Source organism: Jaculus jaculus, chromosome 4, assembly GCF_020740685.1.
Source record: "Jaculus jaculus isolate mJacJac1 chromosome 4, mJacJac1.mat.Y.cur, whole genome shotgun sequence".
In the NCBI taxonomy this organism is placed as follows: Eukaryota; Metazoa; Chordata; class Mammalia; order Rodentia; family Dipodidae; genus Jaculus; species Jaculus jaculus.
Window position 1 is genome coordinate 79906156 of NC_059105.1, and position 24177 is coordinate 79930332.

Below are 24177 nucleotides of genomic sequence, written 5' to 3' on the forward strand. Positions count from 1 at the left end.
CTTGTGGGGAAAAAGGTTTATTTTGGCTTACTCAAGGAGAAGCTCCATAATGGCAGGGGAAAACGGTGGCATGAGCAGAGAGTGGATGTCACCTCTTTACCAACATCACATGGACAACAGCAACAGGAGAGTGTGCCAAGGATAGGGGAAACTGGCTATAATACCCATATACCCACCCCCAACAAGACACTGCCTTCTGCAGGCTTTAATTCCCGAATTGCTACCAGCTGAGGACTTAGCATTCAGAACACCAAAGTTTATGGAGGACACCTGAATCAAACCACCACACTCTGGATCTATAAGCCTGAAATAAATCCATTTCCTCCCATAAACTGCATCTGGTTTGGAGGTTCATCCCAGCAGCATGGAGCTGACCATGACATAATACTGCTTAAGGGATGAATCATCAATGGAAAAACAATAGTCTGGGGTATAGGTCAGGCTTTGAGCCTGAGTGTGTAGCCCCAGCCTCAATTCTCGTCTTGAAAAGAAAATAAAAGTTCTGATTAATAACTCAGAGAAGTGGTTGCTTCTATGTGGAAATAAGGTGGATATGGTGTGGGGAAAAGCTCAAAGAATAGATACTCTGATTATTTTTTTGGAAGGATATATTTTATTATTAAAAGCATGACTTTAGAGGCCCCAAGAGTTCATTTCTACCCCTCCTAATTGTTAATGGGCATATTATTTTATTATACTTAATTAAATATTATGTTACACACCCATGTTAGTTCTTTAGTGAGAAGTCCACCATGGTATCTTCACTTGTGGCTATTAACCGTGGCCCAGTTATTGATCCTCTCTCTCTCTTTCTGTTGCCTTAGTTTGCATAGCTATAAAATGAGGGCAGTGGGAGTGTCTGCTTTATAGGAGGATTACTAAGCAAGAGAGTACATGAGAAACAATTAGCACACTGCCTGAAACCCAGTAATCTGCAGATACCAGTTTCTTTATACCACTGCCTCAGCTTGAAGCATCCTTCCAACTGTCTCTGCCTACTCAATGCTGTCATCCCAGGATATCTACTCCAATGTCTGAAATCTCTCTTTCCACCACAGCCTGTTTCTCGTTTAAATGCCTAGCTATCCACTTGCTCACACCATTTATGAGGCATCTGCCACATGCTCATTCATCCATTCATCCAGCAAACCATACCAAGTGCTCAGAACAGAGAAGCCAATCAAGGAGAAATAGTTATTGCCTTCATGGAGCTTGCATTCTTGAGGGAGGAGGCAAGATGGGATGGGGAGGGAAGGAGAAGGAGAGCAAGAGAACATAATTGTCTAATCCAACTGTGATAGATGCTATCAGGAAAATGAGTGGGAGAACTTGAAGACCTGCCACAGAGAAGATTATATAGTATAGGAAGATAGATTCCTCAGAGAAAATGAGTTTAGGAGTGACCTACTACTGTCAACACTGAAAATATTTATTGAGGTTTTGTAACCTATGTAGAGTATCAGTGCACATATCTCTAAAAAAGCAAATGAAAGCAGGCAGTCATGCATGCTAAATGCCAAGTGAGCTGAATGTACACTGTTACACAGACACTCAGAGAGGTAATGGCTTAGTGGTTAAGGCACTTGCCTGTGAAGCCTAAGGACCTCAGTTTGATTCCCCAGAACCCACACAAGCCAGATGCACATGGTGGTACATGCGCCTGGAGTTTGTTTTCAGTTGCTAGAGGTCTTGGTGCACCCATTCTCTTCCCTCTCCCTCTCCCCTGCTCTCTCTCATAAATAAATTAAGATTTGAATTCTGAGAAGAAACTTAAAGAAAGTATAGAAATAAGACAGGTAATGGGAAAAGAAGTCCTTTAAGCCTGGAGTGGGGCTGCACTGCACACCTGTAGTCCTAGCACTTGGCAACCTGAGGATGAAGATGGGGAGCTCTAGATGAAGCTGGGCTAAACAGTAAGACCCCCATATCCAACAAAATTAGATTAATTTTAAAATTGACATTCTGGATATGAGTCTGGGCAGACACAGGACAAAGCAAAACGGGTTCAGACAGGTAGGTAGAAACTCAGAATGACATAGGAAGAGTAGAAGAAGGAGGAACTTATTTTATCTTAGATGAGGTTTCCTTTCTGGGATCATTGTCTTCTTTGAGACTGCCATGAAAGCCTTGAACTCCTCCTGCTCAAAAACAAAAGTGTCAGGCTGGAGAGATTGCTTAGTGGTTAAGGCACTTGCCTGCAAAGCCAAAGGACCTCGGTTCAATTCCTCAGGACCCAGGTAAGCCAGATGCACAAGAGGGGTGCATGCATCTGGAGTTCATTTACAGGGCTGGAAGCCCTGGTGCACCTATTCTCTCTTTCCCTATTTCTGTATCTATCTGTCTTTCAAATAAGTAAATAAATAAATAATAAAATGTTTTTTAAAGTGTATGGAAGTTTACAATTTCAGTGATCCACAGCCTCCCCAAACTACCAGTAATGAAAGGAACTGAGTACAAAGTGTCATGTTCCTTGTCAGAGAGGATAACTATTGGCAGCGGGGTCTACTGACAAATGAGGCAATGAAACTAAGAACCCAGATGCACCCAGGCTAAAGTGGTGGCTGTAGGAACTCACTCATTAATTAAGGCAAAATGCAGAAAGCACTTACTTTATAAGAGGCCTTGTGCTCAGTATTGGAAATATAAAGATAGCTACTGCTTTCAAGGAGCTCCAAGACAGACAGAATCAGAAAGGGACATAGGCGATCATATCCATGCCAGGTTCTCTTGCTCAGACTTCTTGCTATCTGTTCCTTACAGAAGAAAGTTACCACTCACAAAGCAGCACAACCTGCTGTTCAGCTGTCCCTTCTTTCCACCTCCATTCTGTGGCTCCTTCCTCCATGCTATGCCTGGTCAAATTCCTAGCTATGCTTCAAATCCCAGTTAACATATTGCCTTCCTTGAGGCTTTGTAGGATCTCTCTGTACATTTTGCATTGTTACTGTATGGGATGGGCTTCTGTCTCCCCAACAACTCCCTAAGGAGAAGGACAGGGATGTTGTTTGTGCTGGTTTGAATCAGATGGCCCCCATAAACTCATGGATGCTGAATGCTTGGCACTCACTGGTGACAATTTGGGGGGTGGAGCCTTGCTAGAGGAGGTGTGTTGATCATGTCTGGCTTAAGGGTGTTCTAGCCAGCTCCCCCTTGCCAGAGTTGGTTCACTCTTCTGATGCTGTTTTCACCTGCTGTAGCAAAGGAGATGTCCAACTTTTGCTCATGCCATGCTTTTTCCTGCCATCATGAACCTTCTCCTCTAGACTTTAAGCCGAAATAAAAAACTTTCCTTCCATCAGCTGCTTTTGGTGGGGCACTTTATCCCAGCAATGAGAAGACAACTGTAACATTGTGTGTCTCAGGAAGTGTTCGATTCCTTTGACGTAAGTGCTCATTGTAACTAGTAACTGCAAAGGCCATAGCCTGGGAAGAGGACAGAGCCAAGGTAGATATAAAGCCATCTAAAAAGACTGAACCAAAGTCAACCCAGACTTATCATCATGATAACACCCTCCTTTGGGGAAGAGATGGAAAACATCCCAAGTACACTTTCTTTTTTTTTAGATTTTTATTTTTATTTATTTATTTGAGAACGACAGACAGAGAAAGAGATAGATAGAGAGAGAGAGGGAGAGAATGGGCAAGCCAGGGCCTACAGCCACTGCAAATGAACTCCAGACGCGTGCGCCCCCTTGTGCATCTGGCTAATGTGGGTCCTGGGGAATCGAGCCTCAAACCCGGGTCCTTAGGCTTCACAGGCAAGCGCTTAACTGCTATGCCATCTCTCCAGCCCCCAAATACACTTTCTATGCTCAGTGTATTAATCAGGGTTCTCTAGAGGAATAGAATCAATAGAATAAATATGTATAATAAAGGGAACTTGTTAGGTTGATTTTCAGGATAAGGGCTAGCAGTCCAATTATGGCTATCCACAAGCTGGAGACTCTGAGAACCAGTAGCTGCTCAGTCCATGAGGCTGGACCCCTCAGCAGTCTCAAACTGGCACTGAAGGCCTGGAGGAATCCTGGAGAGCCGCCGGTCTTCAGTCCATGCTGGGAGGCGGATGTAGCTGGGTTCTCAGGTCTGGGAAGGATAGCAGCAACAAGGTAGATGCACACACCAGCATGTAGCCGCATGCATGCAGCCAGGCAAAGGGCATGTAGTCTCAGGAAATAGGGGTACAGACAGATTAGATATAGGTACAGATGATATAGATATATAGCCTTTGACAAGAAAGGCTGCCCACTCTGGAGGAAGGTCTTTCTCTGTAAAACCTTCCTGGAAATGCCCTCACAGATCTTCCCAAAAGGCTTGTCTCTTACTGGATTCCTAATCTGATGGAGTTTACAATAGAAATTAGCCATCATAACCAGTCTGTATGGGTTTAAAGATATAGAACATCACATTCAGGCAACTTGGGTCATTCAGAATTTGGCCTATTTGTGATAGTATTGTCTAAGGGAGAAGGTCATTGGAACTTGAGCTTCAAATTCTGGGTGCAGACTTCAAAGTTCAGCTGGATTACTGAAACTATTAAGAAAAAAAAAAAAAAGCTTATTTGCGGGCTGGAGAGATGGCTTAGCGGTTAAGGCACATGCCTATGTAGCCCAAGGACCCAGGTTTGATTCTCCAGGTCCCACGTAAGCCAGATGCACATGGTGGCGCATGTGTCTGGAGTTCGTTTGCAGTGGCTATAGGCCCTGGCACGCCCATCCTCACTCTCTCTGCCTCCCCCACCCCTCTCTATCTCTAATAAATAAATAATTTTTTAAAAAAGCTTATTTGTAAAGGCCAAATGGTTACAAAGCATTGAAAGTAGTACAGTCACTGAAATAACTTTTGCGTTTAACTGTTTGACAATTGAAGGTCAAACTCAAGCATGTCATTATCACACCTTTGTTCACTACAAAATGCTCAAGATATTGGCACGGACAGTTTAATTCTTTGGCTTGGCTACAGACGCCACACAAGTGTGCGCACTTCCCCAGGCTGGAGCAGGAAGAGATGTGGAGACCTCTCCAGGCCAGCCGAGGACTGAAGTCGAGCCTACTGCCGTGCCCGGGGCAGAGGGCAAGGTCCTGAGCTGATCATCCACACTCACCAGGGGAACGTCAGTTCCTGGTAACTGCAGCATCTCCAAACTTTGAGGATGAAGAGGCGGGCCAGAAGCCCAGTGGTTTCCCCACCTGCCTCTCAGGTGTTGGAAACGCCCTCCCGGGAATCCTGCACCCGAATACCCTGGAGACGCAGGTCTGATTGGCCGAGGGCGGCAGGGGCGGGGCCTGCGCGCCCAGGAGGTCAGGGGCAAGGGCGCTTTGAGGCGGGCCGGGCTCGCCCCGCAGAAGCAGACGCGGAGGGAGCGCAGCCGAGGACCCGGGGCCACCGCCTGGAGGGCTCGGGATGGGGACGTGCTGGGCGACCCCTCGGAGGCTGCTCCTGCTGCTCGGCTGCTTCGGGTTGGCCGAGCCTTCCGACCGGTCAGGTAACCCGCGGGGGCCTCGGCGCTGCGGCTCCGAGGACTGTCCTCCTCCCTGGTCAGGTCTCGGTCGCCTGGCCCACGGGTCTGGTGCGGGTCGTGGGTGCCGAAGGGGAGGTCTGGCGGAAGGCAGAGACGGCGCTCCCCAGCCCTCGGGGTGCGGCGGGCGTGGGCAGCGCCGTCGGGGAGCACCCAGGAACCTGGGTCCGCCCCACAGGAGGTCTTTGCCGAGAGGCTCCTCCGCCTCCTGCTCGTCGACTGTCCTACAAAATGTGGCTTCCCTGGGGTCCTTCTCGACCCGCTATAGCTCCTCGGTCGCCTTGGCCCCTTGCCTCCCACGCCCCAAGGTTTCCCAACGATGCTGATCTCCCTGCGGTCACCGTGCGAGAAAAAAGGAAGTCAGCCAGGTTAAGCCATCGTATCCAAAAGTGCCATTTTGACCAGGAGTCTATCGTGATGCCCTCCCCTTCCACCTTGAGCAGGAACCCCTTCTCATTTGATGACTAGCACCACATTTCCCACTCCTGCCTCTACCCAGGCCCATAGCCCACGCACAAGCGCAGGTCGCTTGTCTGGGGACACACAGTCGGTCCGCGTGGGCCAGAGGCCCTATGCTAATGCTCCTGGTGGTGCCATCCCCATCAGCTCACTTAGCAATAAGCAAATTTTGCTTTTACTTTCTTTTTGCCTCAGCAGAAGGTGTGCCCAGGACTTTGTTACTTGGTCGGGCTGCCTCACGGGCAATGTCTTCGCAAGTCCTACCCACCATTTCCGTTCCTGGCCTATATGAGAAAGGAAAAAGGAAAAGGAAAAGGAAAAGAGGGAGGGTCAAGGCAGTGTTTAAAAGAAAAAGAACAAAACAACTAAATTGAGGCTAAGCTTAGGTACTGTCTGCTAGAGACTGTTCAGAGCAATAGAAGGGGTTTCTGGGAGTATGAGCGCATCTTGCTGTCTGCACCAAGTACCTTTCTTAGAACCTGCGCTGATTCCTGTCCATTCTCCTTTGACCCTGCGCGCTGGGAACCATCAAAAGAGACATCAATGGTAAAATCTTTTCTTGCAGTGAGAATTCAGTCCTGCCTGCCCCACATCCAAGAAGAAACAAATCTCACTGCCACAGCTAACCACAGGGGAATCACAACTGACTTCCCAATCTCTCCTCTTTTGGTTTCCTTCCACTCCTGCTTTAGTCCTGTTTCCTTTCCTCTGCAAATTTCAAGATTTTTCTTAATTCCTGCAGTGTCTGCTCTGTCTTAGTGACCCAAAGCGAAGAGCACCAGGTTTAAGTCTACTCTCCCCGCACTAGGTCCCCACGTGTATTTCCCTGCATCTTTCTTCCCTTCTAGCAGCTGCCCTGGGCGGCTTTCTCCTTCAGACTAGGCCCCTGGCCTTATTAGGGGAAGCACTGGAGTTTTGATCTCCAGCCATTTGGGTAGCTTGTTTGGCAGTGGGTCAGCTTCAGGATGCTGCACCTAGTCACGGCATGCACCTAGTCACAAGGACTCAGGCCTGGGCAGGTGGTCTTGGTCACCCAAGTGCTCTTGGGGAGATAAGGAGTGCCTAGCTTTCTTGCTGCTTTCTTTCCTTGAAGAGCTTGCAGTAATGTGATCCTACCGGGACTTCTGTGATTCTCCGCAACCCACAACAGCCACTCTGAACTTTTTTTTCTGATGCTTTGTATACCCAGATATCACTTCAGAACCTGTTTTTGCGCTAACAAGCCCGGAGTTCTCATTCTTTCCTTCTGCACCTGTACATTCTGCATATTTGGCAGAGATCACGAAGTTCCCTGAAAACTACCAGTGCCGCCACCATCTATTTTCGTCCTTCTTTCTACCTTCCCACACGACTTCCTTTTCCATCACTGTATGATTGTAACACATCCATATTCAGCTTCTCCTGTGGAATGCGTAGAGCTCCTTGGTCTAGGACCTAAAAGGCAAGCCTTCCTTACTGCTCAGAAAATCAGGAAACATCGAAAGAGATGGATTTCCTTTGATGTAAAAATATTAAAAGTCCACTTTCAATTTATGATGATGCTATTTAGCCATTTTCCCTCAAACACTGCTAAAGCAGTTATATTAAATAGAGTCTACAAAAAGTTCTCCAAAGATAAGTCTTCGTCTTCAACCTGTACTTTTTAGATTTGTCCCAAATTTGTATTTTGACATAAATATTAAGACTTCTAAGAAGACTGATATAAAGTTGTAAAGTGAACAAAGTCCAATATAAAACTGCCACACACACACACAAAAAAAGAATTCAGTTTTAGGCTGGAAGGCCCTAGGTTTTATCCCTAATACTGCATTAAAAAAAGACCTACTTAAAACATTTTTAGAGTAGAATGTATTTTTAAAGTATAACACGTTTTTAAAATAGTTTACCTACCCTTCCATAACAAATTTTCTAAATAAGGAATTGCATTTAGTTGTTCAGTTTTTCTTGCCACTCATAAACCTACCATCCCATAATGTTACAAAACCTAGGCAGGTTGAAGAGTTTCTACTAGGGAGAAAGAATGATAGGGAAAAAATATGAGGAGTGAAGCAAACTCTTCCTAGCTAACATATTGTATATTACTGTTTATGCATACATTATAAATGAAAAATGATACATTTCCTTGAATCATATTAATAATGGACACTTGTGCTAAAGAACATATTAGTCTAAGTGTCAGACATTGATATTGATTGCATACTTGGTTCAAGCACAGGTTTAGTCCAAGGCAAGTACCTGCATTCAGAGATGTTGCTATTTCTTATTACTTTACACTTTACTCAGTCTAGTTCCCACCAGGTAGTTGAGTTCACAGATGTCCCAGAAGTAACACAAGTATACAAGATGTGAAAGAATAAAATTTTCTTTCTTCCAAAGAGTGTTCACAAACAGGACTGTTGCTTAACTAACTGCATGTGCCCATTACAAGTGAAATTAGAATGACTTCAAATGTTACTAGCAGTGGTATGTCCTAACAAACTTGTGCGCATCTGTTCGGAGTAATATGCAATGACTTTAGCCAAGGCTAATAAAACCTCCAGGGTTAGACACATTGCTCCTGGTAGAAGCTTAGGATGCTAGCACTGGCAGTGAATGACATATACTCCACTCTGATGTTTAGAGATATGAAGATCTGGGGAGATTAAGTGGCTTCTGCAAGCTCTCCCAAATAACTGGTAACAGGTCTTCAATCTAGGATGCTCAATACATTGTTCACTGCTCTTTCCACAACTGTATGAGCTGTACCCACCCCAGTGAATTCTATAAAGGAAATGAAATATGGAGAAGTCCAAATTGCAAGATAATGCAAAGCTGCTGCTATCACCACCACCTGTTCGGGGTCAAAGGTTACAGTGCAGTGTCCAGGAAAGAGCAGTGTCTGTGGTGGCCATGTCTCCTTCAGAAGCACATTTCATGCTCCTGCTATAATTCCTGATTCCTTGGAATACAAGATTTATTTTGGAGAAGTGAGAGGGAATAGTTTGGAAAAGAGGTGGATCGTAGATTTGAGAGCACATTGGAAAAAGTGGAGGTGGTGGTTGTCTCATCAGACAGTATATCTTCCTTTGTGGCTAGCTGACTGACTATCCCCCTTCCTGTGACCCTGAAAGAAAGACTGGTGGAAGCATGTCAAAGAAGGAAGAGTGAGGGAGATGTAGCTATACCAAGCTACCTAGCTATACCCTATGCAGTGTTTTAAAACGCAAATTTAAAAGCAGAAATAGCTTGCAACTTTAAAGGGTCTTTTTTGTTTATTTGTTTGTTTGTTTGTTTCCTCTCATTTGTCTTGCTGCTGCTGTTATTTAAGATGACGAGAATTCCACCTAAAGTTCACATTAAAATCAGATGTCATTTATTATTATAATTTACATGATGAAATTTCCCTTCAAGTCTTCAGTTCCTGGTATGAGAATTTTTAGCTCTAAATCCTGCAAAAGTTTTCAGTGTCAGAAAACGATATGGCTGTGTGGCTGACATCAACATGAAAATACATTTTGGGAGACAAAATTTTTCAGGCCTTTCTACTGAACTATGGTTCATTGACCATGATTGTTTAAGCGTGCCTAAAATAGTCTAGCTTTGCCTAAAATAGTCTAGTTTTACTCTCAACAACATGGTGATATATGATGTAACTTTTCAGTTTTTCTTTGCAAAAGAACTGACCCATTTGTTAAACTAGAATTTGCTGTAACAGTGAACCCTGCTCCTCAAACTCAGGTGTTCAAGAAACTGCATGATTTTCATAAAGTCAGTTGAAATTTGGTCCTGAGTTTTCATTCCACCAATTAGGCAGAACTTCTATTTCTGCCATTGTTGGGTTCTCTTCTAGCCCTTGAGGAGTGCCAGGAGGTCTCACCTTTAATCTTCAGCTTTTGGTTACTACTTCACAGTTTCCCATTAACCAGGCGTGTTACATCCTGAATGTATGTGGTAGCTCGGTCACTTCTGGAGTTCAGGGTCTGGTCTACCTCACACAGTGAATCCCCAGCTTCTCCCTAGGTCTTCTCAGCCTCCTGGAGGTGCGGCAGCAGAGCTGATCACAGATGTCCTCTCCTCAGATCCCAGATCACTATTTATTTCCTCCATTTCACTATTATTCCACCTTTGTCTTCTCAGAAGTCTTTCCATCTCAGCTGATGCACCTGAATGAGTCAGGTTTCCCACCTCCCAACCCCCACCCCCCCCACTCCCTCACCACCCCCACACCCCCACAAAAATAAAAGGTTCAGAGGACGTGGTCCTTAGACAGAATCTCCTTTTGTATGGCCACAGTAATTTGCTCCAAGGCAAAGGAACACAGTGGACTTATTTCACACTTGGATGGAGTGGGAGCAGAGCATTGACTTCTCACGATGATTCAGCCTATCATGACAGCAGGACAGAATTGGGAACCCAAGTAGGCTCAGGGTATTTTTCATTAACCACAGACCACCTAGGTATGATGAAAACTAAGGAGCTTCTTTATCATTTTAAGCACGTTAGCAAATGATTCAGTGGTTAAAAGCAAACACTAGCATTTTATTTATATACTTATTTATTTGAGAGAGATAGAAAGAGGCAAAGAGAGAGAGAGAATGGGTGAGCAGGGCCTCTTGCCATTGCAATTGTACTCCAGATGCATGCGCTACTTGGTGCATCTAGCTTATGTAGATACTGGGAGATTGAATCCAGGTCATTAGGCTTCACAGGCAAGTGCCTTAACTGTTGAGCCATCTCTCCAACCCCTCTAAGTGCTTTACATGGATTAACTCATTTATCTTCACAACCACCACAGGAAGGAGGTAGTGTTACAAATGAGAAAACTGAATCACAAAGGTAAATAATGAGTGCTGATCTCATGTCCAATATACACAATACAAGCCAAGGCAGACAACTTCCAGAGCCCGCACACTGTGCTATCTCTTCTGGCCATCATTGTCCTCTACCTTTTGTAGGCCATTAGACATCAATGAGCCCTAAGGGTGAGAACGGTACAGTGGTACTCAGACTGCCATCAGCAATAGGGAGCGAGACACATCAGCTGCACAAGCAGAATCTTAAAATGTCTTCCTTCACTGCCTGTCTTGACCCAGGTAACGAGCCATTCACCATCCTCCATGAGAACACAGGCAAGTGCATCAAGCCTCTGTCTGACTGGATCGTAGCCCAGGACTGTGGCGAAACTGGAGACATGCTGTGGAAGTGGGTGTCCCAGCACCGGCTCTTTCATTTGCAATCCCAGAAGTGCCTTGGCCTAGATATCACCAAAGCCACAGATTCCTTGCGGATGTTCCGCTGTGACGCCAACACCATGCTGTGGTGGAAATGTGAGGGTCACTCTCTGTATGGTGCTGCCCAGTACAGGCTGGCTGTGAAGAATGGGTATGCCGTGGCCAGTAGAAATACGACTGATGTCTGGAAGAAGGGAGACTCCAAGGAAAGCCTGTGTGACCAGCCTTACCATGGTAGGTATTGGGCAGGAACTCTGACCTACTGCTATACTGCTTGCTAAATATGGCCTTGGATATGCAGAACTGAATATCAATAAAATTATATAGTGGTAAGGACAATGAGGAAGCACTGGGCAGTTACATCTGTGAGGTAGGTGGTCTTTGCCCCACCCTTTTGTAGGTGGGGCTAGGAGAGGGTAAGTGCCTAATCAGGGTCACAGGGCTGTCTTGTGATAGATCTGTGATTTGATGTGTCCAATGCCTAGCAGATCTATATGCTGTGGTACCATTTTGAATTCTAGAAAAAAGAAAATGTTAGATTAATAGGAAATCCTTCATATAGATTAATAGACAAATGACCCTACAATACTGATCTCATCCTGTTTTGAAAGGAAAAAACAAAGTTTTCTTCTTTGCTTAGGGATTAATGTGAACATTTTTTTTCAAGTCTCATGTGGGGTTTATTTTCATCTTTGGCATGGGTATTCCATGTGGTTGTTTATGATTCAGCATTTTAAAAGTGAACTTTTTCTCAGTTATTTCCAAAAATAAGGTTATGAATATTGTCATGCCTCTTCTGTGTGTGTAAACTTGGCAGTGAATTGCCAAGTTTAAAAAAAGAGTATATGTTTTTTTAAACCACTAAATATAATTAGCTGTAAATGTAATTATATTGCTCTTCATTGCATGAAATGTTGAGCACACGCTCTCTCTCTCCCTCTCTCTCTCTCTCTCTGTGTGTGCGCGTGCGCGCGCATGCATGTATAGAATTAACTATGTCCTTTTAGCTTACTCTTGTCTTTCTCTAAAAACTTACATTAACTTTCCAGATGTTTTTCCTCTTCCCTTTAAAACTCATTTAAGCTAAATCTGGCCATAGACTTGAGAGCACAACTTCATTCCCATTCTTCCCATTATCTGCACAGACTTTTCTGCTCAAAACCTCTTTCTAATTTCTAGGTAAGATCCAGAAAAAAAAATTTGTTAAGGAAAAAATATGAGATATTTACAGATGGGGTTTTTCTTCTTCAATCCTAAATTTTGAGCCAGTGAACAAATTGGTTTCTGCTAGCCACCTTCCTCAGAAACTTGAGCTATTGCTTGGACATAAAGCAGTTGCCTTCTAGATACCACCTAACCACACTTTGTTGGGTTTTGTGCTGTGGAGCCCTCATAACATGGGAACTAATTAAAAACATGGACCCTAACAAAATGGCTTTGAAACTAGCTTTAGCTTGTTTCATGGTGTTTGTTCAGGCATCAGCAAGGATCATTTTCCTGGCAGAGCTTTTTTGCTTCTCCTGCCCCCAATTCTTTTGAAAGTGTAGTAATCTTAAATGCCCTCAGCCCTCAAAGTGTTTTTTTTTCTTTTCAGTATAACTTGTTCTCTCTTTAGCTTGTTTCATTTATGCACTTAAAATATCTGCAGGCTTCTCACAGCTGCCAAAGTCATCAGTGCCACAACAGAAAAGGGGGCGAAGAAGCCACCAGAGCACTGACCCAGAGAGCTGGATGGAGCTGTCAGCATTACAGACAGGCAGGGGTATTTCCTCCCTTTTCCATACAGAATCTTTGAAATGGTGCATTTTTAAGGCACATATAGTTCAAACTAATCGCGATGTGCTCCAGGATTTAATGTGCACAAAAGCTAAGGCTCCAGCTGCCACTCCTGTCTGTTCCCGTCCTGGTGACATGCACCACCCATTTCTACATGTCAGAAGTCTGCAGGTCCCCTTGAGTTTCCCTACTTTCCTCTCATACCACTCAAATTTAACCAAATATTAAATTCTGCCAACTCTTAAGGAAAGGAAGATACCCATCCCGCCCCCCCCCCAACAAGTAAAGTTCAATGTTGCTGAGCCTTGTTATAAAAAATTAGGATTATAGCACTTGCCTGTGAATCCTGAAGACCCTGGTTCGAGGCTCGATTCCCCAGGACCCACGTTAGCCAGATGCACAAGGGGGTGCACATGTCTGGAGTTCGTTTGCAGTGGCTGGAGACCCTGGTGCAGCCATTCTTTCTCTCTATCTGCCTCTTTCTGTCTCTGTTGCTCTCAAATAAATAAATAAAAATAAACAAATAATAAATAATTAGGATTCTTTTCTCACAATATTGTATATTTATCTCTCCTTTGGCTTTCGTAGTCAAAACATTTTACTTCTAATATATGGAAACTTAACCATTGTGTCCTGAGTTGCCTTATCCTCTGACACCCACCCTGAGTCATGTTCATCCCAGAGAACACTTTTTAAAAATATTTTTATTTATTTATGAGCAAGCAGAGAATGATAGCAAGGAGAGAGAATGGGTGTGCCAGGGCTTGCAGCTACTGCAAATAAACTCCAGATGCATGCGTCACTTTGTGTGTCTGGCTTTATGTGGACACCAGAGAATTGAACCCATGTCATTAGGCTTTGCAGGCAAGCACCTTAACTGCTGAGCCATCTCTCCAGCCCTCAGAGAAAACTTTAAAAACTGTATTTATTTACAGGGAAGGGTGACACCAGGGTCACTTGCTGCTGAAAATAAACACCAGACTCATGTACCCCATTTTGCATCAGGCTTTACAGGTGTTATAGTCAGCTCCACGTTGCTAGGATGAATATTCAGGCCTGACCCAGTTTATAGGAGGGTTTATTTCAGCTCACAGATCTAAGATGAGGTTCTATCAGAAGAATCTGCTTCCCATTCATAAATCAACTCAGAGAGACACCATCAAACAGCCAGTATATAGCAAAAGTGGCAAGCAAAAAACAAGCAGCAAGTAGCGGAGACCTCAGCAAAGCTCAGAGGGTTGTCACCTACCGTTGGCCTGTGTAGTAATCAGCCTCAGGTTGCTGGGATGAACCTCCAGACCAGGCACAGTTATGGAGGAAGGGATTTATTGAAGCCCACAGATTCAGGGGAAGCAATATCATGGCAGAAGAAGCTGGCCCCTTTCACAGGTCCAAGCAGAGAGCAATACACCAGAAACACCACAAGCAAGCACACACCGGGAACCCCAGGCAGAGCTCAAGCACCCTGCATATTTTTAGGCTAAATTTCAGATCCGCCCCCAGTAATACCTGAGGGCTGGACCTCAGGATCTGTACCAAGTGAAATCTCCTCCAGCCAGGTAGGTGGTGACAAGCCTTAATAAAACACCTGAGTCCATTGAGAGACATACATGCAAAGTACCACAACATGGATCCTGGGGAATCGATCCTGTGCTGGCAGGCTTTGCAGACAAATATGCTTAACAACTGAGCTATCTTCCCAGCCCTCAAAGAAGGCTTTGATTGTGTAAATTTTATGAATGAACTGCTTGTGAGTAGCACCTACATATATGCATTTATTAGCATGTGATAGCTTCACCTGTCTAGTGCTTTTAAGATTTTGAATGTTTGGTGACATTCAGAGGAATGGATGGTGGGCGGGGTGTGTCTTGTCACATTGTTGAAGAAATTCCTTTTCTCTGTAGGCACTTCATCTCATACATTTATGCCTCAGACATCCTAAACTACAGGATGATAGAAACACCCTAAATTCACACATTCAGAAAAGGTTCTCAGGAGAGCCTGTCTTGCTGAGGAAACCCATTGTATTCAGGAGGTCTGGTAACATAAAGGATGTGTAGAAAGAAAACTCTTAGTGAACAGCTAGCATCAGTTAGCTTCCTGCATCCATTAGAGTTGTTTTCTTAGCCCTCTTCAAAACAGTGTGTGACAGGGAGAGCTTTTAATGGCAGCCAGCTTTGAGCTATGACTTGTAACTTGAAACTTGCAAAGGGACCTAATGGTATAAAGTAGTTCTTGTGTGTCAGGAGCCAATCAGAAGGTTGTTCTCATCCCTGTGGGTAACACTGAGCCACCAAATGTCTCGCTTAACTCCTCAGAAATGGGGATTTCACTCTAATAACTTGCCTACTGTTCTCACAGGTTTATGGTAAAGAGATAGTGAAAGAAATGTATTGGAGGGCTGGAGAGATGGCTTAGCGGTTAAGCGCTTGCCTGTGAAGCCTAAGGACCCCAGTTCGAGGCTCGTTCCCCAGGTCCCACATTGGCCAGATGCACAAGGGGGCGCACGCATCTGGAGTTCGTTTACAGTGGCTGGAAGCCCTGGCGCGCCCATTCTCTCTCTCTCCTTCTCTCTGTCTTTCTCTCTGTGTCTGTCACTCTCAAATAAATAAATAAAAAATGAACAAAAAATATTTTAAAAAAACAGAATAAAAAAAAAGAAATGTATTGGAAAGCACTTTGTATTACAGAAATAACAGATCTTGGGGGGGAAATCGATGATCCCAGCGGTCCCAGTCATTGGGAACAGGGACTGTACACTTAGTGTTAGAACAGGGAAGGGAAGTCAGTCATGCGCTGTTGGAAGTTTTGGGCTTGGTCAAACTCTAAACTCATGTAATGTGCAGGATCCTTACAAAAAGAGGCTAACATATTCTTTAACAGAATTACTCTGTTCAGTGCCATTCATTGGACATAGGAAAACAATGTCGAAAATCCTGGAAAGAATGGGGCAGAGAAGAGCATCCTGATGATTCCTACTTCCCATGTGTGGGTGCATAACACCTCCCACACTGTGAATTCTGTCTCCCACTTCAGTGAGACCAGTGCCTGATGATGTTAAAGGGAGACTCAAATACTGTCTTAAGCACACTTTTAAGCGGGTCTCTGAGGAATTTTATGGACACTAATAGCCTGGTAAAGGTTAATGAGATTTGATGGTTGTGCTTTCCTTGATGACTGTGCTATCATCATCTGATAATAACCAGGGTTCTAAACAAATTGAAGATATGGAAGAAAAACGGTAACAGGGTTCGCTGTTCTATTAAAACACTTTTTCAAGAGAACTATTATTAACATAAGTGTTGAGTACTTCCTCTGTCATTTCAGGCATATGTTTTTTTTTTTTATTACTTCTGTGGGTATCAGGGAAAATGATCAAGATGGAAAGCTAGAGCTGTTACCTTACTGGCCACCAGCTGGTCCCCTGACTGCCCTGCTAAAGCAAGTCTCCTTTCCTAACCTGAATTACCACATCCTTGAACTCTCTAAGAATCTACTCAGGAATCCAGCAGCTCTTCCTCTCACTTCTTCACCTCATTCTCTCAGTTCTTTTGGGCAGTGGGGAAGTTTGTCCATCTTTCTAACTCTACACATAATCCCACAGTCCACATATGCCTTCAGTGAATGCCAAGGTATTTCTCTGGTCCACACTTACTGAAGAAAATGGAAGTGAATTGAATGCCAGTCAAGGTCCTTTCTCTGTGGAAAAATCTCTGCCATGCACAGTGAAGTCAGTCTTTTTGTACTTGACCAACAGGATCTTATAGTGCTTCTTCACATGACTACAAAAGAAAGCTTACATTAGTTATCTCACCAAATACTCATGAATAACCCTTGAGGTGAATACTGTTTTCGATTTGAAAAACACAGAACCTAAGCTTGCCTACAGGCACACAGGGGACCTGAAGTCCTGACGTGAGCAGTCGGCACCCATGCTCCTTCCACACTGTGTAGGCTGCTCAGATATGGTGAGCGAATATATGAAATAAACACTGCTTTGAAAATTATTTTATAAATTAGCTAGACAAAGGTGAATGTTCAGTCTTTAACTCTTTTTTTCTCTACATTCTCCTCAACCCACAGAGGTGTATACCAGAGATGGGAACTCCTATGGGAGACCTTGTGAGTTTCCATTCTTAGTTGATGGGACGTGGCATCATGATTGCATTCTTGATGAAGATCATAGTGAGCCATGGTGTGCTACCACGTTAAATTATGCATATGATCAAAAGTGGGGCATCTGTTTAAAAGCAGGTATGTATGGGGATAACTCAAAAGTGTTTTCAGCTAACACCATCCTAGATGAGGAATGCATGCCTGCAAGAAGGGAGAGGAATAAAGTGTAACGTGTCTTTTCTTCGGGAAGCAGGTCCAGATGACAGCCAGGACAGTTGCATCAGGGAAGACAAAGGAGGTAGCAGCCCAGGTTGATGTGCTGACCTGTCAGGGTCATGACAGTGTTCATGTGAGGCCTGGTGGAGAAGGCAGTCTTCTTAATCCACATTCTACAATGCTTACCCACTCTGCCTTACAGGCGTCTATGTGTCCTGGTGCTTCCTTTGGGTGGGCATTTGTTAATACATTCATGTGCCTACCAGAGTTCTTTTTATTGGGTTTTTGTTTGTTTGCTGGTGAGGCAGGGTCTCACTGTAGCCCAGGCTGACCTGAAACTTGCTCTGTAGCCCCAGGCTAGCTTCAATCTCACAGCGATCCTCCTGCCTCAGCCTCCCAAAGTGCTAGGATTAAAGGTGTGTGCCAGTACACTGGGACAGAGTTACATTTTATGGAAGAAGTAAGGCTGAGCTGTCAAACCTGAACAGAGCTAACCCATAAAGGTGGTGGTATGGAGCAAATACACTGCCAGTCCATTGGAGGCTTCTGGAATTCTAAGCAGAGGCTTTCCCAGGTAATAAAGAGCATGGCTGCTGGCTTGCCCTATTTTTATTTCTCCACGTGTCATGAAATCTGTTGCTATTTAGGCCATAGAAAAGTGGCTCAAAAGGCAAAGTATGCCATTCAGAAGCTGCAGAAAAAGTTATTGCTCTGGTTACAGCTCTGCCACCAATGCTGACAGGTCTTTGTCCCCCTCTGTGGAATATGAATGAATATATTTGTGTGTGTGTATATATATATATATTTCCAAGGTAAGGTCTCACTCTAGCTCAGGCTGACCTGGAATTCACTATGTAGTCTCAGGGTGGCCTAGAACTCACGGCAATTCTCCTACCTCTGCCTACCGATTGCTGTGATTAAAGGCATGCGCCACACCAGGCTTTTTCTTGAGTATATTTTTGTGTTTTGTTCTGTTTTATGAGTCAGAGTCTCAGTCTAGCTCGGGCTGACCTAGAACTCACTCTAGCTCAGGCTGGCCTTGAACTCATGAAGATTCTCCTGCTTATGTGTTGGGAGTGAAGGCATGAACAACACCCCAGTTCTGAGCACATTTTTGAGCTAGTTGTCTTAAGTCCTATATAACTCATTCAGGACACAGTTGGAAGGTTCTTTATCTGAAATTATACATACTCATATCTGTAAAGAATATACTATGTTTATTCTATATTGCACAGTCATGCACATACAAGTAGATATAAACATATACAACATTATGTGTTATACTCAATCACCTACTAAATTGAGGTGCACTATGGACTATAATCTGTATCTTAGCCATTTAAGCAGCATGTCTGTGCACAGACACACATAAAGTAGGGGTTTTGTAGGCAGCAGGCAAACCCTCTTTGCCATGTTCAAGTGGGCTTGTTGTCACTGGCTTTGTGTTCCACATATGTACGCATTGAGACTCCTATCCTCAGACAGAGAACACACAGGGACATGGGTGAACCATGGCTTATAGTTGACAGGGGATGGAGGAGAACTGGAAGTTTCCATCGGTTTGAGTCATCTGGTGTTCTGGGACTTGGGTTTCATTATGTACTCAACAGAACAAAATGTGGTCTAAACAAGCAATGACAGTCCATTTTGGCACATCCTGAGTATGCAGATTGAATTACCATCCTGTAAGCATTCTAAGTAATAGAAAACATTGTGCTCTTACTTTATGATCGCTAATTTATCTCTTTATCAACAGAAAATGGCTGTGAAAGTAATTGGGAAAAGAATGAGCAGATTGGAAGTTGCTACCAATTTAATACTCAGGCAGCTCTTTCTTGGAAAGAAGCTTATGTCTCCTGTCAGAATCAAGGAGCTGACTTACTGAGCATCAACAGTGCTGCTGAATTAGCTTATCTCACAGGTGGGCCTAACTGGTATGTGGCAGAGCAACCTGCCCAAACTGTAAGGGTGCTTTCTTCTACAACTTTGTACATACAGGTTTTCTTTTTATCATCTGCACCGACTTAGTTTCTTGTTTCTTATTTTTTTTATTTATTTATGATTGATTTGAGTGAGAGAGGCAGGTAGAGAGAGAAAATGGGCACACCAGGGCTTCTGGCCACTGTAAATGAACTCCAGACGCATGTGCCACCTTGTGCATGTGGGTTTATGTGGGAACTGAGGAATGGAACCCAGGTCCTTAGGCTTTGCCGGCAGGCATCTTAGCCACTGAATCATCTCTCCAGCCCTGTTTTTATTTTTGTTATGAATCCATGGAGCTTAAGGGTGATAAATAGGCCTGTCTGTGGTAATTAGGTTCCCACATCTCTGGCTTTCCCAAAACCTGTCATCAACCACTTCACTCTAAAGCTAGAAATGAGTACCCCCACAGCCCCAGGGCAGGAAGAGCAAATTGCCCTTGTCCTGAGGGTCATTCACTTAGTCACCTTGATGAGTGTCCCAAAGCTGGGCTACTTCTGAGTTGGAGCCTTTACTTGCCTGTAGACTTTTTATGTAATAAATCTTCTCTGGCTCATTCCAGATGCATAATTGGTGTGGGGCCTGCAGTCTCTCACTGTGACAAGAGGAATAGAGAAAGTATACAGTCAGGCCTTAACGGGTTTCTGAGCCAGTTAGAAATATCTACAGGGGCTGGGGAGATGGCTCAGTGGTTAAAGGTACTTGCTTGCAAAGCCTACTGGCCCAGATTCAATTATGTAGTATTCACATAAAGCCAGATGCACAAAAAGGCATATGTGTCTGAGTTGGATTAAAGTCTTGGCACACCCATAGTCTGTCTATGTCTGTCTCTCTCAAAAAAATAAAGAAAGAAAGTTAAAGGGCCAGAGCGATGGCTCAGCAGTTAAAGGCACTTGCTTGCAAAGCCGAACAGCTCAGATTTGATTCCCTAGTACCCATGTAAAGCCAAACACACAAAGTGGCACATTCATCTGGAATTTGTTTGCAATGGCAAGAGGCCCTGGTATGTCCATTCCCTCTTTCTCCCTCTCTGCTTGCAAATAAATAAATAAGAAGTCTCTGCTTCAAAATCTATTAGATATCTGCATAATAGAAGGGAAAATGATGACATCAAAATAGAAGAGAGAGTAGTTGGAAAGAAGGAATTCAGTGGAGGGGGACTCACGAAGGGAGAAAGGGGATGATGGGAGGGCGATTTTGATTATGATATACTGTCTTTATGTCTGGTAGTCGTCAGTAAAATGTTCAAAAATGTTTATAGAACAGGAGAAAATATCTGTTAGCTACATATCTGACACCAGACTAAATTTGTAATTTGTAAGAAACTAAACTCAAAACAAAAATAAAACCAGAGATGGATAGGTGGCTTAGTGGTTAAGGCACTTGCCTGTGAAGCCTAAAGACCCATGTTCGACTCTCCAGATCCCATCTTAGCCAGATACACAAAGGTAAGGCAAGCACAAGGACACATATACCCATTAGGAGGCACAAGTATCTGGAGTTTGATTGCAATGGCTGAGCCCATGGCATGCCAGTTCTGTCTCTCATCTTTCTCTCTCATTATCTCTCTCATTCTCTCCAAATAAAATAAAATAAAATGAAAATATAACTAAATAATTTGATTAAACAGTGTTTGAAGATATAGGTAGTCCTCAGAACAGAAATATAACTGAATAGCACTTTATTTTTTATTTATATATATATTTTTAAATTTTGTTTGTTTATTTATTTGAGAACAACAGACAGAGCGAGAAAGAGGCAGAGAAAGAAAGAGAGAGAATGGGCGCGCCAGGGCCTCCGGCCACTGCAAACGAACTCCAGACGCGTGCGCCCCCTTGTGCATCCAGCTAACATGGGCCCTGGGGAATCGAGCCTTGAACCGGGGTCCTTAGGCTTCACACAGGCAAGCGCTTAACCGCTAAGCCATCTCTCCAGCCCCTGAACAGCACTTTAAATACTAACCATCAGAGACATAAAACCCAAAACCACAATGAGATATCACTTCTTAGCTGTTTCCTATGTATGCCAGAGGAATAGAGTGGCAACATGTGTCTGGAGTTCGTTTGTGGGGCCTAGAGGCCCGGGTGTGTCCATTCTCTCTCTATCTGCATTCTTCTCTCTCTCTAATAAATAAATAAATAACATAACTCCAGATTGTTTATGCCATTTAAAATATCTCTGCCCTTTCTATTTGCCCATCCAGAATAGTTGGAATTTATTCACTTCTCATTGAGGAAAAAATACATTAGAGCTGGGTGTGGCAGTGCACACCTTTCATCCCAGCCCTCAGGAGACAGAGGTAGGAGGATCGCTGTGAGTTTGAGGCCACCCTGAGACTACATAGTGAATTCCAGGTCAGCCTGGGCTACAGCGAGATCCTACATTGAAAAAAAAAAAAAAAATTAGAAACATATGTGTTCCCCAATATGGTCACAGTTTTTTAATTTGGTGTGTGTGTGTGTGTGTGTTTAATATGTGTGCTATGAGCATTATGTGTGGTACACGCATTTGTGTTTGGTTACAGTTTTTCAATTCTGTAATTCCAATGAAGTCATCAATATAAATCACAAAGAGAACACAGTAGTGAAGCAAATCAGAAACATCAGCTTCAAAAGGTCACATGATATAAATGTGGACTTGAGTATGCAGTTATTCATGAGAGGGAGGGATCACTTCCTGGTGGGGGACACCTGAAAAGCCTTCCTAGAAGAGAGGATATGGCTTGCAGGACAGCAGGACTGGGTCACCAGTGGTGGGGGCACCGGTGCAGGAGGGCAGAAATGAAAACAAACGAATGCCAAATATCAGCGGGTGTGGTTGAGTGAGGATGTGTGATTATGTATATCTGCATGCACACTGTATGTGTATAGACTGGGATTTACATAGAGAAAACCATATTCCCACTAGATAAGGCCTCCTCAAGGAGAGTATGCCTTGGTTTACAGATCTCTTTAGAAATGCTGGGAAATCAGTTGCTTTTATTAATGAGGAAAACTGCATTAGATTCAGGCTCCAAAGTGGTTCCTCAGCAGTGCTCATGCCCTTGCAGGTATGAGGTTAAAGGAAAGAATGTATCCACCCCGTCCCCAGCGTTCTTCTCAAGGCTTCTCCCCAATACCCGTCTTCTCTTTACTTAGTAGAGCATCCTTGCTGTCGACATCCTTGAGAAAGGAAAGGCTTCTCATGGCCATACTTACAAACATATCTGTATCTGGACTGCCATGCCCTCACCCCCGCTTCTCAGAGTTTCTTCTTCACCTAAACTCCTTCTTTGTGTCTGCCCAGGTTGCTCCTTCCTTTATACTCCCATCCCTATCACTGTACTGACTCCGTGCCTTGCTATAAACCTGTGGAAATGTCTACCGTTAAAGATACACTAATTGCTGGGTCCTGAAAGCGTGTCTCCTTACTCGACCGCACTCCGTTACGGATCCTTCCTAACCTCCGTCTTCTAGCAGTGCGGCGGGCCAGTCACTGAGCTTTGGTCCCCAGCATCCTCTCCCCAGGCGCCTGCCACCCTTGCCGTGTAGTCTGCTTGCTGCTCTCCGCCCCTTTCCTCTTCACTGTTGCTCTTTCCCCTCTGCTGGGGAAAGCACTCTGCTTCTGGTTTTGGTTCCAGAAAAGTCCTGTTTTAGGTATTTCAACTCTAAAGTCTGCATGAGGCAAAGATTAGCTGTAGTCAAAATTGTCTTTGAAAGGCCCTTACATGGAAGATACAGTTTTCTCCATGAAAACCCTATAATTTATCTACATAGTGTGTGATAGATGAATGCAATATCATACATATTCCCCTGGGAGTAATTAAGAAACCGTTATTGCCTCTGCAAATATTTCAACAAGTTTATAAAGTTTCCACACTGCTGGTTTTTCCTGTTTGTCAGCATTCTTTGTCTCTTTTTGTTGTGTGTTTGTTTGAGGTAGTGTCTCACTCTAGCTGAGGCTGACCTGGAACTCCTGTGTAGCCCCAGGCTGGCCTACTCAAACTTCCTTCCAAATGCCGGGACTAAAGGTGTGCACCACCACATCAGACACAGTCTTTGTCTTTCATAGACCCTTTTGTAAATTGCTTTGTCTCTTCTACCAGGGTTTCAGTTAATCTTTCAGATTCTTTCTTTATGATGTTCATAATGTCATCCCAGCCTCTTGACCTCCTGGACAGTGGTAAGCATTTAAACTGTCAGTCTGGAATATGATCAGATCTTCAAAATCTAAACATACAATGGAAACTGCTTTTTTTTAAATAAATATTTTCTTTTAAAAATATTTTATTATTTATTTATTAGAGACAGACAGAGGGAGAGAAAGAGAGAGAGAATGGGCACGCCAGGGCCTCTAGGCACTGCAAACAAACTCCAGAAGCATGTGCCACCATGTGCATCTGGTTTATGCGGGACCTGGAGAATTGGACCTAGGTCCTTTGACTTCACAGGCAAGTACCTTAAATGCTAAGCCATCTCTCCAGCCTGGAAACTGCTTTTGATAACTTTTGGAAATCAGTACCAGAGAGTTAAAAATAGATAGTGAAACAGCTGTTCTGAGAAAATTCTTGCCTTAAAAGAAAGGAAACTGGACAAGTTAATGGGACAAGAAAAATTGAATAAACTTAAAAGCCTTTGGTTTTCTCAAAATTATGAGATCTTCTATCAGCATTGTCTGCCTAGACCGCTTTGTACTGAAATTCCTGCTGACAATCAGATTTCCTGGCTTGTTTAGCTGTTAATAGAAACCTAGTCTGATTTAGATAATCACTTAATTTGGACACTTTGAAAATTTAAGTGATTCTTACAGGAAAAGAAGGCATTGCTGCAACTGTCTGGACTGGATTAAATCAACTGTACTCTGCTAGAGGCTGGGAATGGTCAGACCACATGCCATTAAAGTTTCTCAACTGGGATCCAGGTAAAT

General features: G+C 43.8%; 1 protein-coding gene across 1 annotated transcript in view; it reads left to right on the forward strand.

The window, feature by feature from the left end:
• Positions 1–5355: 5355 nt before the first annotated feature.
• The window catches only part of Ly75 (lymphocyte antigen 75), a 92405-nt gene continuing 73583 nt past the window's right edge, over positions 5356–24177 (forward strand). The window contains exons 1-5 of the mRNA XM_012952500.2: positions 5356–5482; positions 11047–11418; positions 17044–17214; positions 19049–19213; positions 24061–24171. Of these exons, the coding sequence (XP_012807954.2) occupies positions 5401–5482; positions 11047–11418; positions 17044–17214; positions 19049–19213; positions 24061–24171 (901 nt within the window). The 5' untranslated portion in view covers positions 5356–5400. The remainder of the gene's footprint in view (positions 5483–11046; positions 11419–17043; positions 17215–19048; positions 19214–24060; positions 24172–24177) is intronic.